Genomic DNA, 18,929 nt, shown 5'->3' with positions numbered 1-18,929 from the left:
CATGTCCCCCCCTGCCCCCGTGTCCCCCCACCCCCGTGTCCCCCCTGTCCCCCCCTCACCCCCCCATGTCCCCCCACCCCTGTGACCCCCCCGTCCCCCGTGTCCCCCCTGTCCCTGTGTCCCCCCATGTCCCCCCCCCCCGTCCCCCCCGTCCCCACCCCGTAGCGCCGCTGCAGCTGCTGCCCCAGCACCCCAGGTACGCGGCCGATTCCCGGGGTCCCCCCGTTCGCTTCACGAAGAAACCGTCCCCCACCTGCCGGGACGGGGCCCCCTGAGCCCCCGGACCCCCACCCCTCCCCCCCCCGCTGCCTGGGCCCCCCCGGACCCCACCCGGGCCGTGGGGGATGTCCGGGGCGGGGGAGGGGAGTCCTGGGGGTGCTGGGGGGGGGTCCCATGGGTGCGGGGGAGGTGCTGGGGGGTCCCAGGGGTGCGGGGGAGGTGCTGGGTGGGGTGATGGGTGCTGGGGGGTCCCGGGGGTTGCTGGGAGTCCCAGAGAGGGAGGTGGGGGGGGGGGGTCCCATGGGTGCTGGGGGGGTCCCAGGAAGTCTCATGGGTGCTGGGGGTCCTGGGGTGTCCCGTGGGTGCAGGGAGGTCCCACAGGGCCCCGTGGGTGCTGGGGGGGGGGGGTCGGGGGGGGGGGTCGGGGGGGGTCCCATAGGTGTGTGGGGTCCCACTGGGTGCCGTGGGTGCAGGGGAAGTGCTGGGGGGTCCTGTGGGCGTGGGGGTCCATGGGTGCGAGCAGGGTTCTGGGGGAGTGAGGGAGGTTCTGGGCGGGGTTGGTGGGTGCCGGGGAGGTCCCGTGGGTGCTGGGAGTCCCAGGGAGAGAGGGGGGGGGTCCCATGGGTGCTGGGGGGGGGTCCCACTGGGTGCCACGGAGGTCCTGGGGGGGTCCCGTGGGGGGGGTCCCACGGGTGCGAGCGGGGCCCTGGAGATGGGAGGGAGCTCGGGGGCGGGGTCCGTGGGTGCCGGGGAGCTCCCGTGGGTGCCGGGGTACCTGGGTGCTGGCGGCCGCCTGGCGCAGGACGGGGAGGGGGAGGGGCAGCCACTCGCCCCGCCCCGGCTCCTCCAGCAGGTAAACGGGCTGGCGCAGCCCGCAGCGGCCCAGCCGGAACTGGGGGCACCCCCGTCACCCCAGTGCCCCCCAGTCACCCCAGTGCCCCCCAGTGCCCCCCAGTCACCCCAGTGCCCCCCAGTCACCCCCGTGCCTCCCAGTGCCCCCCAGTCACCCCAGTGTCCCCCAGTCACCCCAGTGCCCCCCAGTGCCTCCCAGTCATCCAGTGCCCCCCAGTCACCCCAGTGTCCCCCAGTCACCCCAGTGCCCCCCAGTGCCTCCCAGTCACCCCAGTGCCCCCCCCATCACCCCAGTGTCTCCCAGTCACCCCAGTGCTCCCAGTGCCCCCAGTCATCCCCCGTCCCCCTACTGCCCCCCACTCCCCCCCAGACTCCTATCTGCCCACCCACCCTGCCGCCCCAGTGCCTCCCAGTCCCCTCCAGACCCCCCAGTGCCCCCAGTCCCTCCAGTGCCCTCTCAGTGCTCCCAGTCCCTCCCAGTGCCCCCAGTCCCTTGCAGTCCTCCCAGTCCTCCCAGTCCCTCCCAGTGCCCCCAGTCCCCTCCCAGTCCCCCCCGTGCCCCGGTGCCCGGCACCTTCTGCTCCCGGTACCGCCCGTCGCCAGGCTGCTCCCCAGATCCGCCGCCGCTTTCCGCTCCACCACCACGTCCAGCACCAGCTCCCGCGGCGGGCGCCCTGGGGCGGGGCCAGCGCTGAACCACGCCCCCGCCCCGCCCTCAGAGTGAGGGCCCCGCCCCCAAAGCCGGCCCCGCCCGCACATCAGAGCTCGCGGCGGAGCATGCTGGGGGGCGGGGGCGCCGCCTGGCCCCGCCCACCACCGCCACGGGGCGGAGTCGGCACCTGGCCCCGCCCCTTGCCGGCTCGAGGGGGGGGGGCCGGGGACACCCCCGGCCCCGCCTCCATGGGGGCGGAGCCAACTCACTGGCCCCACCCCCCCAGCACCCCTCCCACCCAGCTCCCCGGTGGGCCGTGGCAGGCCCCGCCCCCCGCCCCGCCCCCCGCCCCGCCCACATTCACCCACCCCAGCGCCATGGGGGTGGAGTCAGCGCCTGGCCCCGCCCCCAAACGCCCACCCAGACCCATGGGGGGCAGGGTCAGCAGCTTGGCCCCACCCCTCGCCCCGCCCACCGAGTCCGGCCCCGCCCAGCCCTACCAGGCTCCACCCCCTCTCCCACCCGGCCTCCACCAGTGGCTCCGCCCCCTCCCCGCGGCCCCGCCCCTTGTCCCCGCCCCGCCCCTTGTCCCCGCCCACCGAGTCCGGCCCCGCCCATCCCTACCAGGCTCCACCCCCTCTCCCACCCCATCCCCACCAGTGGCTCCGCCCCCGCCCCGCGGCCCCGCCCCTTGTCCCCGCCCGCCCCTTGTCCCCGCCCACCTGGGGGCGGGTCCCTCTCGCGGGCCACCCACAGGAAGTCCCCCACGGGCAGGCGGCGCAGGAGCAGCGGGACCCGGCCCCGCAGCAGCGCCGGCACCCGGCCCCCCCCGGGACCCCGCCTGCGGGCCAGCGTCAGCGGGGCCGGGACCGGGACCGGGACCGGGACAGTCCGGGGGGAGGGGGGGGACAGGGGCACCCGGGGACAGGGGACACCCGGGAGGGGGAGGGGGGGACAGGAGACAGCCCGGGGGGGATGGGGACAGGGGGACGGGGACAGGGGGACCCGGGGACAGGGGACACCCCGTGGGGGGGAGGGGAGGACAGAGGGACCCCGGGGGGACAGTGACAGTGACAACCCAGGGGGACAGGAGGGACCCCGGGGGGGATGGGGGACCCCGGCGGGGGTGGACAGGGGGACAGGGAGACCCTGGGACGGGGACACCCGGGGGTGGGGACTGCCACCCCCAGGATGGGGACACGCCACCCCCGGGAGAGACAGACACAGCCCAGGGACAAGGGACATGCCACCCCCAGGGCGGGGACAGGGACACCCTGGGGCGGGGACAGGGACGCGCCACCCCCGGGATGGGGACTGTCACCCTGGGACAGGGAGGGGACGCGCCAGCCCTGGGACGAGGACAGAGCAGCCCGGGGGGGGGGGGGCGGGGAGAGGGTGGGGGAAGGGACGTGGTGGGGGAGGGTACGGGGAGGGGGGCGGAGTGGGGGAGGGGACAGGCACCCTTGGCCTCGGTGACGTCAGCGCAGAGGATGATGTCAAACTCGCCAGGTCGCAGCTCGAACTCCAGCTCGGGGCAGCCCTGGGGGGACCCAGGCGTCCGGGGGGCCCCTCCCCTCCCCCCCCCAGGGTGAACCCAGCCCCTCCCCCCCCCAGGGGACCCAGGTGCCTGGGACTCCCCCCCCTCCCCCCCCCCAAGGTGAACCCAGCCCCTCCCCCCCCAGGGGAACCAGGTGCCTGGGAACCCCCCCTCCCCCCCCCAGGGTGGACCCAGCCCCTCCCCCCCCAAGGGGACCCAGGCGTCCACGTGACTCACGGGGGGGAGGGGGGAGGGGGGTTCTCCCCCTCCCCAGCCGAGGACCCTCCCCGGCCGCCTGGGTCTCCTGGGGCGGGGGCGGGGCTTCCAGGGCAGCAGCAGCCAATCGCTGGGCCAGGATTTGACCCCGTGGGGTCAGCGAGTACCTGGAGAGGGGGGAGGGGTGAGCAGGGGTGCTCCCCGGGCGGGGGGGGGGAGGGGGGGGTCCCCGGTGTCCGGGCGTACCGGGGGGGGCGGCCGCTCCGCTGCAGCAGGTCCCGGCGGAGGAGGGTGCCCAGAGCCCCCCCGGGGGCTGCCTGTGGGGGGAAGGGTGACAGAGGGTGCGTCCCCTCCCCCCCGGCACCCTCAGGGGGTCCCACGAGAGGGGAGGGGCAGGCCTGCGTGGGGGAGGGGCGTAGGTGCCGGTAAGCCCCGCTCCCCGTTCGTTCACTCTGGTCCCTGCTGACGGCGCTTACCGGGGTCAGGGGCCGGTTGCAGAAGGGTTGGGCCTGCCGCAGAAGCTCCGCCTCTGGGAGGGGCTCTGAGCTCTGGGGGCGGGGCTTCTGGTGAGCTATTGGGGGGGGAGGGGCGGGGACACCCCCAGGTGTCCGGGCCCCTCCCCCCCAGCCGGGGCTCACCTGGTGCAGGGCCAGCAGGAGGGCGTGGGCCCCCGAGCGGGGGAGGGGCCGGTAGTCGCGGGCGGGGCGGCGCTGTGGGGGGAGGGGAGGGATGCGACATCGGGGGCGGGGGCGACCCAGGCGCCTGGGTGCCGCCCCCTCCCCTCCCCCCCCCCCCCCCCGCAGCAGGGCCCCGGGTGGGGAGGGGCGGTGCTGCCACTCACCGTGGGCGGAGCCAGGGGACTCTGCGGGCCCCTCCCCTCTGCGGGGGGGCTGGGGGGGAGGCCTTGCTCTGGGGAGGGGGTCGATATGCAAATCAGCATGCAAATTAGCAGCATCTGGCCCCGCCCACCCCGAGCCCCCACCCCTACCCTTGGGGTTACCCCAAGCCCCACCCACCCCCACCCATACAGCTCCACCCCCCACCCCAAGCTCCACCCCCTGCAGGGCTGCCATGGGGGGGGGTGTGGGTGCTGAGGCCCCGCCCACCCAAAACCCTGCCCACCCAAAGCTCCACCTTCACAAACCACGCCCACCCAGAGGGTCCCCCAGCACTGGCAGGGGGTGTGGCCTCCCCACAAAGCCCCGCCCACCACAAGCTCCGCCCCTTCACTCGAGGCCCCGCCCATCCCAGGCACTGACGCGGGTGTGGCCTCACACAAGGCCCCGCCCACCCCAAGCACCGCCCCTTCCCTCGAGGCCCCGCCTCTCAGGGACTGGCAGATGGGGTGGCCTCCCACCAAAGCCCCGCCCACCCTCGCTCCGCCCACCCTCGCCCCGCCCTTCCCTCGAGACCCCACCCCTCCCCACAGCCGCCCCCCCCCCCAGCACACTGGCAGAGGGGGGAGTGGCCTCCCACCAACGCCCCGCCCTCCCCCAGGCCCCGCCCCCCCCGAAGCCCCGCCCACCGGCGCGGTGCTGGCGCAGGCGCTGTTCGAGGCGGCGGCAGAGCACGGGCCCGAAGTGCTGCAGGATGGCGGCCGCCCGCCCCGAGCGCAGCCGCAGCGGGTACCGGGACAGCGAGCGCAGCGCCTGCGGCGGGGACACGGTGGGACCCGGCCCGCCGGCACAGCCCCGCCCGACCGGGGCACCGGGCCCCGTCTCCCGTACCCCGCCCCCCCCGCCACCCACCCGCTCGTAGACGCCCCTCGCCCGCGGCCCCGCGGCCTCGTCCCGCCACTCCCGCAGCCAGCGGTGAAGAGGGGGTTGGGGGGGCTGCGGGGGCGGCGGCGGCGGCGGCGGGGGGGGGCGGCGGCGGCGGCGGGCTCCAGCATGGCGGGGGCGGCCGGTCACGGCGAGCTCCCGCCGCCGGCACAGCGGCGACCTCTGACCCGGAACCGCTCTTCACACGGCGGGGCCGCTCTGGGCCGCCGGGAGGCCCCGCTCGGCTGCTCTGGAGGACTCGCTGCCCCTCTATGCCACCGGGAGGGTCCCTCTCGGCTGCTCTGGAGGACTCGCTGCCCCTCTATGCCACCGGGAGGCCGCGCTCGGCTGCTCCGGAGGCCTCGCTGCCGCTCTGGGCCGCCCGGAGGCCTCGCTCGGCTGCTCTGGAGGCCCCGCTGCCCCCTCCCCCCCCCTCCCCCCCCGTCGCAGAGCGGGGCCGGATCCAGCACAGCAAAACCTTTATTGTTTAGAAAACCCTTTTACAAACAAATTCGGGGGGGGGGACACGGGACGGGACACGGCGACACCCCCAAAATGCCAATGACAGCGCCCCCGCGGGGGGAACACCCCGAAATCCCCCCCTCCTGGTGGGGGGAGGGGGCAATGTCAGCGCAGCCGCGGGGGGGGGGGGGGGAGTTGGGGACCCCCCCACAAACCCCTGGGTGGTTTGGGGGTGATGGGGGGGGGGGGGCGGGCAGTGCCAACACCCCCCCCTCCCCCCCCCCCCGCGGGGATGGTTGGGGTGGGGGGGAAGGGGGGGGCACCCCAAAATGGGGGGGGGGTCCCCAGCCCCCGGTGGAGGGGGTGGGGCGAGCAGCACCAGAGTTTAGGGGGAGGCGGGGGGGGGTTTGGGGGTGTCCGTGGATGCGGGGGGGAGCCCCGGGGTGGCGGGGGGGGGGGGGTTTGGGGGGGGGGGGGGGCTCAGAGGAAGGCGTCGCACCACTCGCGCAGGCAGCCGGCGCAGTCCCGCGCCTGCTTGGCGTTGGCGCCGCACGTCTCCTTCAGCCACTCGCGGAAGAGCTCCTCGTCCTTGCGCAGCACCAGGAACTGCCCCAGCACCACGTACGCCTGCGCACGCCGGCACACGTCACCGCCCGAGGGGACGCCCCCCCCTCCCCCCCCGCCTCGGGGACGCGTCACCGCCCGCCGCGACCTCCGTCCGTCGTGTGTATTGTCACACACACCCCCCCCTGCCCCCCGGGGTCCCCGCGGCTCCAAGGACACCGGTGTGTTGTGTGTCGTCCCCCCCCCCGTCTTGGTGACAAAGGGCATCCCTGACCCCCCCCCATGTGCCACCAGGGATGTCCCCGTGCCACCCTCCTGTCCCCAAGGGGTCCCTGTGCCGTCCCCATGTTGCTGGGGACACCCCTGTGCCCCCTCCGTGTCCCCATGTCCCACTGTGTGCCACCCCCATGTCCCCAAGGGGTCCTTGTGCCATCCCCATGTTGCTGGGGACACCCCTGTGCCCCGCCATGTCCCCATGTCCCACCCTGTGCCACCAGGGATGTCCCCGTGCCACCCTCCTGTCCCCAAGGGGTCCTTGTGCCATCCCCATGTCACTGGGGACATCTCTGTGCCCCCACCGTGTCCCACCCCCATGTCCCCAGGGATGTCCCCGCCATGTCCCCATGTCCCACCCTGTGCCACCCCCGTGTCTCCAGGGGGGTCCTGTGTCCCCCACCGTGTCCCCAGGGCCACCCCCACCCCCTTGGGGCCACCCCCACCTCCCTGGGGACATGGCTGGGACACTCCCATCCCCTCGGGGACTCCCTGACCTCCTGGGGACCCTGTCGGGGACACTCCCGGGCAGGCTGTCCCCAGGTTGTCCCCAAGTGTCCCCACCTTGTCGAAGCCCTTCTCCTCCAGCTTCTTGCCAGCACGTCCCCGATGCCGGCCAGGGTCCCCACCGGCTTCTCCCCATCGGCTCCGCCACAAAGTCTCGGTGTTTCTGCGACGTCGAGGACATGGCGCCTGCGGGGACGGGGACAGTGAGGGGACACGGGGACAGCGTTGGGGACATGGGGACAGCGAGGGGGCACGGGGACACGGGGACGGTGTGGGGATGGGGACAGTGAGGGGGGACGGGGACGGTGTGGGGATGGGGACAGTGTGGGGATGGGACAGTGAGGGGATGGGGACAGTGTGGGGATGGGGACAGTGAGGGGACACGGGGACAGCTCAGGGGACACGGGGATGGCTTGGAGGGGGACAGGGGCAGCGTGGGGACACAGGGATGGCCCGGGGGGGGCGGGGGATGGGGACAGCGTGGGGACAGGGGGACAGCAAGGGGGGATGGGGACAGCGTGGGGACACGGGGGACAGCGTGGGGACAGCGTGGGGACAGGGGGGCGGCTCGGGGACACGGGGACAGCGCGGAGCGGAGCTGGGGACCCTGTGGGGACAGGGACGGAGCGGGAGGGGCCCGCGGCGGGCGGACACGGGGACCCTGCGGGGGCGGGGCCGGCCGGGGGGGGGACACCGGGACCGGGGGACACACGGGGGACACACCGGGGACCCTCGGGGACCCCCCGGCCCCCCCCCCCCCCGCCCCTCACCGGCCCCTCCCGCCGCTCCAACCGCCGCTCCCGCCTCAGGCCGCTGCCGCCGCGCGCGCCTGCGCCCTGACGTCAATTCCGGCCGCCGACAACCATAGAGGCGGGAGACGGAGCGGCCGCTTGGCGGCGGGCGTGAGGCCGCTCTGGGCGGGTGGCGGAGGCATCGAGAGCGGCGGGGGCCCGGGCGCCTGGGGCCCGTCCCCGGTCTCCGGACACTCGCGGTGCCCCCAGGTGCCCCCCCCCCCGGGCGATGTCCCTGGGTTCCCCCGGCGCCTGGAGAAGGTGTCCGGCTCTTCTGGACACCAGACGTCGTCTGCAGGTTCCTGTTGGCTCCTCCTGGAAGCCCGGAGGGTGTCCCCGGGTCCTCCTGGGTCCCCCTGGACACCCGGACGATGTCTCCATGTTCCCTCCAGGGTCTCCTGGAATCCTGGAGAACATCTCCAGGTTCCTCTGCACACCCGGACGACGTCTCCGGATTCCCCCAGGTTCTCCCGGAATCCTGGACGATGCCCTGGGTCCCCCTGGGAGCCCGGACGATGTCTCCGTGTTCCTCCCAGGTTCTCCTGGAATCCTGGAGAACATCTCCAGGTTCTTCCTCAGCTTCCCTGGATGCCCAGACGATGGCTGCAGGCTTCCCGGGACGCCTGGACAGTGTCTCCAGGTTCCTCTGAGGTTCCCCTGGACACTTGGACACCTCTGGGTTCCCCCGGACACACGGACCACGTCCCTGGGTCCCCCTGGACACCCGGACGACGTCTCCGTGTTCCTCCCCCGGTTCTCCTGGACACCTGGAGAACATCCCCTGGTCCCTCCCCTCTTCCCCACTCCCACCCCTCCATGTCCTCTCCTTCCCCCGCCACGTCCCTGACCCCGAGGAGCCCCCGGCCTCCCTCATCCCACCGGGTTCTCCCGAGAGGATCCTTAAAGAGACCAAAAGTGGCGATGCTGGCCCAAAATCGGCATAAAAAGCGGGATTTTTATTAAATTCAGGGGGGAAACCCGCTGACGGCCACGTGGGCGCGCAGGGCGCCGGGAAGAGGGAGAAGCGTTGGAAACCAGCGGGCGAGAGGCCAGAGTTTGGAGAAGCAGAAGGAATTTTGGGGGCAAAAGGAGAGATTTGGGGGCAAAACAGGGAGTTTGGGGGCAAAACAGGGAGATTTGGAAGTGAAAAAGAGGGATTAGGGGGAAAAGGGGAGATTTGGGGCAGAAAAAGCCCCAAAGGCTCAAAAATTCGCAATAAATAGGCAAATCGCACTAAACCGCCTTAAACTCCGACCGGATCTGCGGGACTTTGGGAAGAAAACAGCGGGGTGAGTGGAGGGGGCGGTGATAGCCACGCCCCCTCATGCATATGGATGAGCGCCGGCAGCCCACGCCCAGAGCGGGACAGGCCCCGCCCACTATGCAAAAACACAAGGCATAACCCCGCCCCCTACACGTGAGCCCCGACGGCGCGGCCCCGCCCCGTATGCAAATTGAGACCGCCGAACTCCACCCCTGGTCCGAGCGGTCACGCCCACCATGCAAATAACCCCGCGGTTAGGCCCCGCCCCTTCATGCATATGCAAATGGCAAAGGGGTGTGCTGGGCCCTGCAGGCAGGTCAGGGCTCGGGGCGGGGGGGTCGGGGTCGTGACCCCCCCCCACTTTTGGGGTGCCCCGGGGTCAGTAACTACAACAAAGGAGGGAGCACCCAAAACCCCCACCTTTAGTCAAGAGCCCCCCCTGCTTTAAAAGGGGGGTCCCCAAAAGCAGCCCCCCCCCCCCCCAACACGCCCCTGGGGAGCACCCCCCTGTGTGGGGGCTGCGATAAAACCGGGGCCCCCGCCCCCTCATTTTGTGCCCACCCCCGTTACCCCCCCGCCATTTTGTGCCCCCTGCACCCCAATTTTACCCCCCCTCCATTTTGTAGCTGCCCCATTTTATACCCTGCCCTCCTGCCCCCCTTTTCTGCCCCTTCCCTATTTTACCCCCCCATTTTGGGGGTGCACATCTGGTAACTCCCTTTATTTGGGGTACACCCCCCCCCGTGGGGGAAATAATGACTCTGCCCTGCTTTGGGGGCCCCCCCGTGTTTTGAGGGGACCCCCCCCACAATAAATGGGGGGTGCAGGGGGGTCCCCAGCCCCGCCCCGCCCCCTCAGGCCTCCTCCTCGCTCAGCAGCATGTTGGGGATCCCCCTGGAGATGGGGAACCGGCGCCCCGAGTCCGGACACTGCAGGACCCCCTCCAGCACCTCCACCTGGGGGGGGAACAGGAGACACGTGGGGAGGGGGTCGGGGGTGACCCCCCCCCCGGGGTTTTGGGGACCCCCGCGGGTTTCGGGGACCCCCCCGTCCCCCCTCACCTCCAGCAGGACGTGGTGCACCCGCCGCAGGAAGGCCTCGTCCCCCTCATAGTCGGGGGCGGGTTCGGGGGGCAGCTCCGAGGGGTGCCCCAACTTCGGGGGGGGGGGGGTTAGGGGAGGCTGGGGAACTCCAAAATGTGGCCCGGCCCCCCCTCCGAAAGCAGGGACCCCCCAAACTGCCCCCCCTTAGGACCCCGTCCCAAAGCAGGGAGCCCCTGGATTGAGACACCCCCCCCCCCCGGTGCCTCCCCATACCGGAGACCCCAGGAGCCCCCCAGATCAGAGACAACCCCCCGCACCGGGCCCCCCAACCCCCAGGACCCCCCCAGAGCCCCCAACCCAGGACCCCTAAAACCCGAGCCCCCCCTGTGCTCCCCCCAAATCGCATCCGCCCCCAGCCCCCCCCCCCCGCCCCGGCACCCCCTAAACCGGAGCTCCCCCAAAACCGGAGCTCCCCCGTGCCCTCCCCAACCGGAGCCCCTCGCCAGATCCCCCCGGAGCCCCCCCAAACCCAAACCGGCCCCCCCCTCCCCCCCCGGACGCCCCAAACCGTCTCCCCCGCACCGGCCCTCCCCAAAACCGGAGCCCCCCCGTGCTCCCCCCAAACCGGCACCCCCTCCCCCAGACCCCCCGGAACCCCCCTAACCCCAATCCGGCTCCCCCAGACCGGAGCCCCCCCCCCGGGCCCCCCAAACCCGGAGCCCCCCGCCCCTCACTCACGCTCTCGGCCGCCTCCAGCAGCGCGGCCCAGCGCAGCCGCGGCACCAGCCGCGCCACGAAGGCGGCGTTGAACGGCACCGGCCGCACGCGGACCTCCGAGGCCTGAGGGGAACGGGCCGGTAACGGGGGTGGGGGGTGGGGCGGGGCCTGAAGGGGGCGGGGCCGTCCCGGGAGGGGCGGGGCCGTACCTGGATCTGCAGGGGGAAGCCGCCGCCGGGCCGGAGGCCGCGGACGTGGGAGCTGAGCAGGTTGTGGGTCAGCAGCTTCATCCCGCTGCCGCCGCCGCTCCCGCTCCCGCCGCCTCTTCCGCTTCCGGCGGCGCGTCACTTCCGGGGGGAAGGAGGCGGGGAGGGCGCCTGCGCGGTGGGCGAGGAACGGCGGGGGGGGGGGGGGGGAAGCAGTTGCCCAGGCAACGGCTGGAACGGGGGGCGGAGCGTGGGGGCGTGGCGGCTGCCGAAGCAAGGACTGGAGCGGGGTAGAAGGCGTGGCCTGGGGCGGGGGGCGTGGCCACCCGGGGCTGGGGGCGGGGTCAGCACCGGTACCCCCCGCGGGAGGGGGCGGGGGGTCGTGGGGTGCAGCGGTTTTGGGGGGGGGTGGGGGGTGGGGAGGCTTTGGGGCTCCGAAGTGGGGGTGCACTCAAGGGGTGCGGGCTCGGCCCGGCCCCACAGGAAGCCCAGCCCCACAGCAAGATGGGGCTTTGGGGTAAATCTGGGGGGTTTGGGGCAATACAAGCAATAGGGCAGGCTGCCATCCGCCCCCCAAGCCCCCTTGCAGCCCTGCGTCCCCCTCAGCCCCCACCACGTCCAAGCGTGGGTCAGCTACGGGGCTGGGTCACCCCCAAACCTTCGGACAGCTCCACCCCCCAAAATCCAGGGTCCCCCCCGAGACCCTGGGGGGGGGGGGGGGGGGGGGGCCCACAGGGGGACCCAGGTGTCCGAGTACCCCCCCACACACACGGACACAAAGGCGGGGGCACAAACGCAGCTCATTTATTCAGCATTTGGGGGGGACAGACGGGACACCCCAACCCCCCCGGGACAAGCGGCGACACTCCACCCTGATACTGCCAAGGGCTCCCCCAAAATGGAGTGTTACCCCACCCCAAAGTAAGGGCCGAGGGAGAAAGGACCCCCCCCAAAGTGCCATGGGAATAAGGGAACACCCTCAACAGGGTGGAGGACCCCAAAATTCCCAAAAATGGTGAGAAGTTGGGTGAGACACCCCCCCACCCCCCCTCCACCAAAAACAGGGGGTGCTGGGGGGGGGGTCACACACTGGTGGGTGCTGGCGGGGGGGGGGGGTGTCACCCTGCCCTGGGGGTGCTGAGGTGGGGAGGGATACATGGGTGGGAGAGGCACCCCTGCTGCTGCCCCACAGAAGCTGTGGGGGAGGGTGGGTGCTATGGGGTGTAGGGGAAACTGAGCAACAGCCCCTCGTAAGGCAGGAGATCAAGGGCCCCCAGGTCGACGTGAGGGTCTGGGGGGAGGGAGCGGTGGGTGCTGAGGCGCAGGGTGGCGTGGGAGGGCAGGCGGGGGTCCTGCACGGCCAGGCCGGAGAGGAACTGATCCCCAGGGTTCAGGACCACCAGGAACCGCTCGCTCTGGTCCCAGCTCCGCAGGAAAGCGGCCGCTGGGCTGGCGGGAATGTCCTGGGCCTCCCCCAGCGACAGCGACCGCTCCCGCACCCGCAGGGCGCCCAGACGGCGGCACAGATCCAGCAGCATGGCCTGCGGGGAGAGAGGGGTTAAACGGGGGGGCCCGCCGCCTCCCCACACCACGCTCTTGAAAGACATTCCCCGAGTGTTGCCCTTTTAAGGACCAGCCCTGTAGCATTGCCCTTTTAAAAATATGCGCTGGGCCGCGGCCCCTTTAAGACCATGCCGCGGGCATTGCCCCTTTAAGAACACGCCCTGCCCTTCGGCTGAAAACGCCCCCGTCTGAACCGGCAGTGGGTCATTGCCCCTTTAAGGAGACGCCCCGCCCATTGAGAAAAGCCCCGCCCCCTCCAGGCCCCGCCCACCTCGGTGCTGTTGGTCGCCCTCCCGGATCCCGTCGATGAGGTCCCAGGGCATCGACATCAGCTGGGGGGCAGAGGGCAGGGGTCAGAGGGCACGACCCCTCACCCCCCCTCCACCCCCTGCCCCACTGCGCCCCACAGCACCCCCCAACCACCCCCCGGATCCCCAGAACCCCCCCAAATCCCCCAGCCCCCAAACCCACCCTCAAAGCACCCCCCAGCCCCCCAAATCATCCCTGCAGCCCCCCAGCCCCCCCCACACCGACCCCCAACCCCCCAGCCCCCCCCAAATCAACCCTCAAAGCACCCCCCAGCCCCCCCAAACCCCCCCCAGCCCCCCCAGCCCCCCCAAATCAACCCTCAAAGCACCTGAGCCCCCCGACCCATTCCCCAGCCCCCCCAACCAACCCTCAAAGCACCTCCCCAGATCCCCCCCAGCCCCCCAAATCAACCCCCCACCCCCCCAACCCCCCCCCCAAAGCACCTCCCCAGCCCCCCCAAATCCCCCAGCCCCCCCAATGCCCCCCCTCACCTGCCGGGCGGGGGCCCCCCGGGGGGCTCGGCCAGCCCCACCTCGTCGCCGTAGCTGAGCACGGGGGTGCCGGGCAGGGCCCACAGCAGCAGCAGACGCTGGGGGGCGCGGGGGGGGCTCAGCCCCCTCAGGTGCTGCCGGGGGGACCCCACCTGCGGGGGAGGGGTGAGGGCTCACACCCTGCCCCTCCCCCAACACTGGGGGGGGTGGGTGGGTGGGTGTGTTCTCCCCTCCCCCACAACTGGGGGGGGGGGGGTCCTCTGGGGTGACGGGGGTCCCGGGTGCCTGCGTTGTCCCGTCCCCCCCCCCCCCAACAATGTGGGGTCCCCGGGGTCGTTGTGGGGGATGGGCGGTGGGGGGGGTCCCAGGGGGTGTTGGGGGGTCCCAGGGGGGTTTGGGGGTGCAGGGGGTTTGGGGGTGACTCTCGCTCCAAGGCGGGGGGGGTGTTGGGGTGCAGGAAGGCCAGCAGCTGGGGGGGGTTGGGCTAGGGTGAGGTTGGGGGATTTTGGGTGGGGTTTGGGGGTCCCAGGGGGGTCTGGGGGTTTTGGGGTGCAGGGGGGGTGGGGTGACTCAAACTCCAGGGCAGGGGAGTTTTGGGGGTCCTGGGGGGGTTCTGGTGGTTTTGGGGTGCAGGGGGGGCTGGGGGTTACTCTCGCTCCAGGCCACAGGGGCTTTGGGGGTCCCAGGGGGGTTTTGGGGTGCGGGGGGGGTGGGGGGGGGGACTCATGCTCCAGGCCAGTTGGGTTTGGGGGGGTCCCAGGAGGGTTTTGGGGTGCGGGGGGGGGACTCACACTCCAGGCCAGGGGCATTTGGGGAGGCCCCGGGGGGGGTTTTGGGGTGCGGGGGGTTTGGGGGTGACTCACGCTCCAGGCCAGGGGGGTTTGGGGGTGCAGGAAGGCCAGCAGCTGGGGGGCGAGGGTGGAGGCGGGGGGGTCGGACCCCAGCGACTCCAGGAAGGGCCCCAGCACCAGCCCCACCCCCGAGGAGTTCAGCAGCGCCAGCAGCGCCGGGGGGGCCCGCAGGCGGGTGCCCCCCACCAGCACCCTACAAAAGGGGGGGGGGAGAGGGTGAGGGGGGGCCATGGGTGCCCCCCACCGGCACCCTGAAAAGGGGGAGGGGAAGGGTGAGGGGAGAGGGTAAGGGGGGGCTATGGGTGCCCCCCCCAGCACCCTGCAAAGGGGGGGGGGGGGAAGGGTGAGGGGGGGAGGGGAAAGGGTGAGGGGGGGCCATGGGTACCCCCCCAGCACCCTGGGGTGGGGGAGTCAGAAGCAGGGGGGGTCACTGAGGTTGGGGAGGGGCACAAGGTTGGGGGTGACACGGGGGGGGGGGTGACACTGACCTGGGGACACCCTCGGGGCTGTTCTGCTCCGTCAGGTTCCTCCATTCGGCCACCACCGAGGGCTGGGGGGGGCGGGGGGGGGTCACCCCACGGCACCCACCCCATAGCACCCCCCCACAGCACCCCTCATTCCCTCCTCGCACCCCCCCCCGGCCCCCCCATTCCTGCCCCAGAGACAGCCCAGCCCCCCAAGTCCCCCATTCCTGCTCCTCAGGTCCCCCCCGCAGCCCCCCAAGTCCACCCCCAACCCCCCAAGTCCCCCATTCCTGCCCCCCAGATCTCTCCCACCCCCCCAATCTCCCATTCCTGCCCCCCAGCTCCCTCCCAGCCCCCCAAATCCCCCCCTTCCTGCCCCCCAGATCCCCCCTAGACCCCCATTCCTGCCCCCCAGATCCCCCCCTTCCTGCCCCCCAGCTCCCTCCCAGCCCCCCAAATCCCCCCCTTCCTGCCCCCAAATCCCCCCCAGCCCCCCATTCCTGCCCCCCAAGTCCCCCTGCCCCACCTGCAGCTCCTCGATGCCGTCCAGGAAGAAGCCGGCAACGCCGCGCTCCAGCCACACGCTCAGTGCTCGCTGGGGGGGGGGGGGGGGGGGGGGTGTCAACGCTCTGCCCCACGGCGCATCGCCGCCCGCCCCACAGCCAGCCGATGGACCCCATAGCTCCTCCACGAGACCCCACACCACCCCATAGCTGCCCCATGACTCCCCCCAGCCACCCCACAGCTGCCTGTGGCCACTCCAGAACACCCCCCAGCTGCCCTATAGACCTCTGTGCTCCCCCACATCACCCCATAGCTGCCTCACAACCAACCCGCAGCACCCCATAGCTACCCCACCTCCTCCCCATAACTGCCCTGTAACACACCGCCCCCCCAACCACCCCACAGCTGCCCCATGTCCCTACCCAATAACCCATAGCTGCCCCACAGCCGCCCTATAGGCCTCTATGTCACCCCATAGCTGCCCCACAACACCCTATAGCTACTCTATAGCTCTCTATGTCACCCCACAACACCCCATAGCTGCCCCACATCCTCCCCCTGGCTCCCCACACCACCCCATAACCACCTCACACCACCCCATAGGCACCCCTGGGCCCTCTGCAATGCCCCATAGCTGCCCCACAGCCTCCCACACTGCCCCATAACCCTCCCACACCACCTCATAGCTGCCCCACAGCTGACTCCCCAACTACCCCCCATACCTGCCCCCCGCCCTCGCACAGCACCCCATAACCGCCCCCCAGCCGCCCCCCGCCGTGGGGCGCCCCACACACCTTGACCTTCTCATGGAAGTTGGGGTCCCCGGCCACCTCCGGCCCGAACCAGGGGTTGTCCCCCAAGGAGTTGGGGGTCAAATCCAGAATCACCTGCAGCCCTAGGGGGCACGGGGGGGGGGGGGTCAGGGCACCCCCAAACCCCCCTGCACATTTGGGGTCCCCCCAGTATTGGGGCACCCCCCAAGTATTGAAACGCTTCCTTGAATATCGCAGTGCCCCCCCCAAGAACTGGGGTGCCCCCCAAAAACTGTCCACTGGTATTGGGGTGCTCCCTTGGGTATCAGAGTCCCCCCAACATTGGGGTACCCCCCCAGTGGCAGCCACCCAAATATTGGGGTGCTTTCTTGGGCACCACAACACCCCCAAATATTACTCCCTGGGTAGCGAGGGCTCCTTCCAATATTGGGGTGCTCCCCATTACTGGGACTCCCCGCCATTCCCTCAATATCAGGGTCCCTTACCACCAGCCCCCCCATTTTTCTGCCCCCCCCCAATATCGGGGTTCTCTCCCCTTCATGAGCCCCCCCTTATCCAACCCCCCCCTCAAAACCGGGGTCCTCCATAATCTGCTTAATAACGGGGTGTGCTCCCCTTCAATAATGGATGCCCCCCCCAGCAAGGTGCCCCCCCACCTCACAGCACCCCAATTGGGGGGTACCTCCCCCCATGTTGGGGCTCCCCACCCCATTACCAGGCCCCCCCCATAGTTTGGGGGTGCCCCCTCAGTTTGGGGGTGCCCCTCACCCTTCTTCTTGGCGGCGTCCAGGAGGTCGGCGAAGTCCTGCAGGGAGCCCAGCAGCGGGTCCAGCTCCTCCAGCGAGATATTTCGGGGGTCCCCCGAGGTTTGGGGGTGCAGCGGCCCCAGCACCAGCCCCCGCACCTGCAGCCCCGCCACGTGCTCCAACCGAGCTGCCACGCCTGGGGACAGAGGGGGGGTGAACCCCAATTCTGACACCCCCCCCGTGTACCCCAAAAGCCCCAGGGGTCCTCCAAAATGCCCCCACCCCAGGACCCCCGAGACCACTGGGAGGGGTTGTACCCCAATTCCCTTGCAGTGTCCCCCAAAATGTTCATGGGCACCCCAACACCCCCGGGACCCCCCCAAAAGCCCCCCCCCACCCCCCCCAGGACCCACAAGCCCCTCCCCGGGGCCCCCCAAAACACCCCCCAGGCCTGGGAGGGCAGGGAACACCTAAACCGCCCTGCTGGGTCCCCCAAAACCACCCCAGGGCCCCCCAAAAGACCGCTGGGGTGGGGGGAGCCCCTAAACACTCCCCAGGGGAAATCCTCAGGCTGGGGTGGGCTCCCACCCTCCTCACCGGGATTTGGGGGACCCCCCCCAGGCTGTAGGCCCCCCCCCAGACCCACAGGGCCCCCCCAAAGTGTGGGCCCCCCCCAAAATGCTGAGTCATTGCTCCTCTCCCCGTGGCTGATGAAACTGGTGCAGCACAAGGGGCTGGGACGCCTGGATCCCTCCGGGGGGGGGCACCCCCAAAACCGGGGTCCCTTGGGGGGGGGGCATTAATGGGGGGTCCCCACCCCAAATGCCTGGGTCCCTTGGCGCCAAGATCTGGGGGTACAGAAGGATCTCCCACTGCACCCCCCCTAAATCAGGGTCCTTTGGGAGGGCACTAATGGGAGGTCCCCCCCAAATCCCTGGGTCCCTAGAAAACAAGATTTTGGGGTACAGAAGAATCTCTCAGTGCCCTCCCCCCAAATCTGGGTCCATTGGGAGGGGCACTAACATGGGGGTCCCCACCCCAAATTGCTGGGTCCTTTGGGGACAAGATCTGGGGACATGGGGGGGTCTCCCAGTGCCCCCCCCCCCCCCAAAGCTGGGTCCCTTGGGGGTCACAGAGAATAGGGGGGTCCCCCACCCAAAGACCTGAGTCTCTTGGGGGGGGGGGGGGCACTAATGGGGGGTCCCCACCCTGAACGCCTGTGTCCTTTAGGAGCAAGATCTGGGGGTACGGGGGGGGGTCTCCCAGTGCCCCCCCACCCCCCCCAAACCTGGGTCCCTTGCGGGGGGGCACTGGGAATCAGAGGGTCCCCAGCCCGACACCTGGGTCCCTTGGGGACACCCCACCCCGGGGGGGGTCCCCCAGAATCACCCCCCACAGCTCCCCCTCACCTTTCAAATTCTCCGCAAAGGCCTGGGGGGGGGCCCGGTAGAGCCCCCCCAGTTCCCACCAGGTGCGGGGGGGCAGGGGCCGGCAGCGGGGGGCTCGGGCCACGATGGCGGCGGCGGCCCCCAGCATCCCCAGCCAGCCCAGCCAGAAGAGGAAGAGGAGGATGGCGCGAGCCTTCGCCCAGGGGGGGGCCCCGGCCGCTCGCAGCAACTCTTCCTTCCCCAATCCCGTAAATTTGCAGCCCCCCGACATTTCGGCCCCCCCTAATTCTTCATCCTGGGGGATTTTCACCAGCCCGTTCTTCTCCCCGCCCGGGGGCGCAGGATCGGGCCCGGGGGGGGCAGGGCCCCCCTCCTCCGCCGCCGCCATCGGTTGTTTCTCGGCTTCCAGCGCCGACAGCTCCAGGCCGCGGGGCGAGGACTCGGCATCCGCCTCCATGCTCTGGGGGGGCACCCCAAAAGATTGGGGGGGAGGTCAGCTTGCAGGCCAAGCACCCCCCCATGGCACCCCAAAATCCTCAGGGGAGCCCCAAGAAGCTCTGCAGTTCGAGCTCCCCGCGTGGCACCCCAATATCTTCAAGGGGACCCTGAACCCTCCCTGCACCCCAATACTCTCATGGGGCCCCCCCAAAAACCCCTGCAGCCCGAGACCCCCCCATAGCACCCCAATATCCTTAAAGTGAACCACAGAACCTGGCATAGCACCCCAGTATTCTTTATTGAACCCTAAGATCTTCCCTGCACCCCAACCCCTCCTGA

At 71.5% G+C, this 18,929-nt stretch overlaps 4 protein-coding genes across 4 annotated transcripts; all 4 read right to left on the bottom strand.

Moving 5' to 3' along the window:
* Positions 1-158: 158 nt before the first annotated feature.
* MUS81 (MUS81 structure-specific endonuclease subunit) lies at positions 159-5,431 on the bottom strand (the record flags this gene model as incomplete). Its single annotated transcript, XM_075489545.1, is given in 14 exon segments — positions 159-253; positions 995-1,111; positions 1,646-1,671; positions 1,674-1,745; positions 2,446-2,565; positions 3,191-3,263; positions 3,387-3,418; positions 3,498-3,643; positions 3,723-3,793; positions 3,953-4,024; positions 4,115-4,186; positions 4,318-4,385; positions 5,002-5,125; positions 5,225-5,431. Coding segments are annotated over 14 exon segments (1,295 nt in total), but the record flags the coding sequence as incomplete, so codon positions are not given.
* Positions 5,432-6,112: 681 nt separating this feature from the next.
* BANF1 (barrier to autointegration nuclear assembly factor 1) lies at positions 6,113-7,226 on the bottom strand. Its single transcript, XM_075489540.1, is given in 4 exon segments — positions 6,113-6,325; positions 7,100-7,134; positions 7,137-7,178; positions 7,181-7,226. Coding segments are annotated over 4 exon segments (267 nt in total). The 5' UTR covers positions 7,224-7,226; the 3' UTR covers positions 6,113-6,178.
* A 2,577-nt stretch (positions 7,227-9,803) lies between these two features.
* On the bottom strand, positions 9,804-11,231 carry TRMT112 (tRNA methyltransferase activator subunit 11-2). Its single transcript, XM_075489542.1, has 4 exons — positions 11,067-11,231; positions 10,879-10,980; positions 10,159-10,251; positions 9,804-10,053 (listed from the first exon to the last, which is right to left on the bottom strand). Exons 1-4 carry the CDS (start codon positions 11,145-11,147, stop codon positions 9,952-9,954), a joined length of 378 nt encoding a protein of 125 aa, XP_075345657.1. The 5' UTR covers positions 11,148-11,231; the 3' UTR covers positions 9,804-9,951.
* Positions 11,232-11,851: 620 nt separating this feature from the next.
* On the bottom strand, positions 11,852-18,643 carry SLC3A2 (solute carrier family 3 member 2). The gene is made up of 11 exons (XM_075489544.1): positions 18,174-18,643; positions 16,787-16,960; positions 16,040-16,140; positions 15,268-15,336; positions 14,766-14,827; positions 14,290-14,470; positions 13,427-13,578; positions 13,001-13,022; positions 12,898-12,958; positions 12,787-12,839; positions 11,852-12,685 (listed from the first exon to the last, which is right to left on the bottom strand). The coding sequence occupies exons 1-11, from the start codon at positions 18,607-18,609 to the stop codon at positions 12,278-12,280; spliced, it is 1,719 nt and encodes a 572-aa protein (XP_075345659.1). The 5' UTR covers positions 18,610-18,643; the 3' UTR covers positions 11,852-12,277.
* Between the last annotated feature and the right edge of the window lie 286 nt (positions 18,644-18,929).

This window comes from Mycteria americana, unplaced genomic scaffold, assembly GCF_035582795.1.
Source record: "Mycteria americana isolate JAX WOST 10 ecotype Jacksonville Zoo and Gardens unplaced genomic scaffold, USCA_MyAme_1.0 Scaffold_191, whole genome shotgun sequence".
Lineage (NCBI taxonomy): Eukaryota > Metazoa > Chordata > Aves > Ciconiiformes > Ciconiidae > Mycteria > Mycteria americana.
The sequence above is the reverse complement of the archived record's forward strand: the minus strand, read 5'-3'. Positions and strand labels throughout refer to the sequence as shown.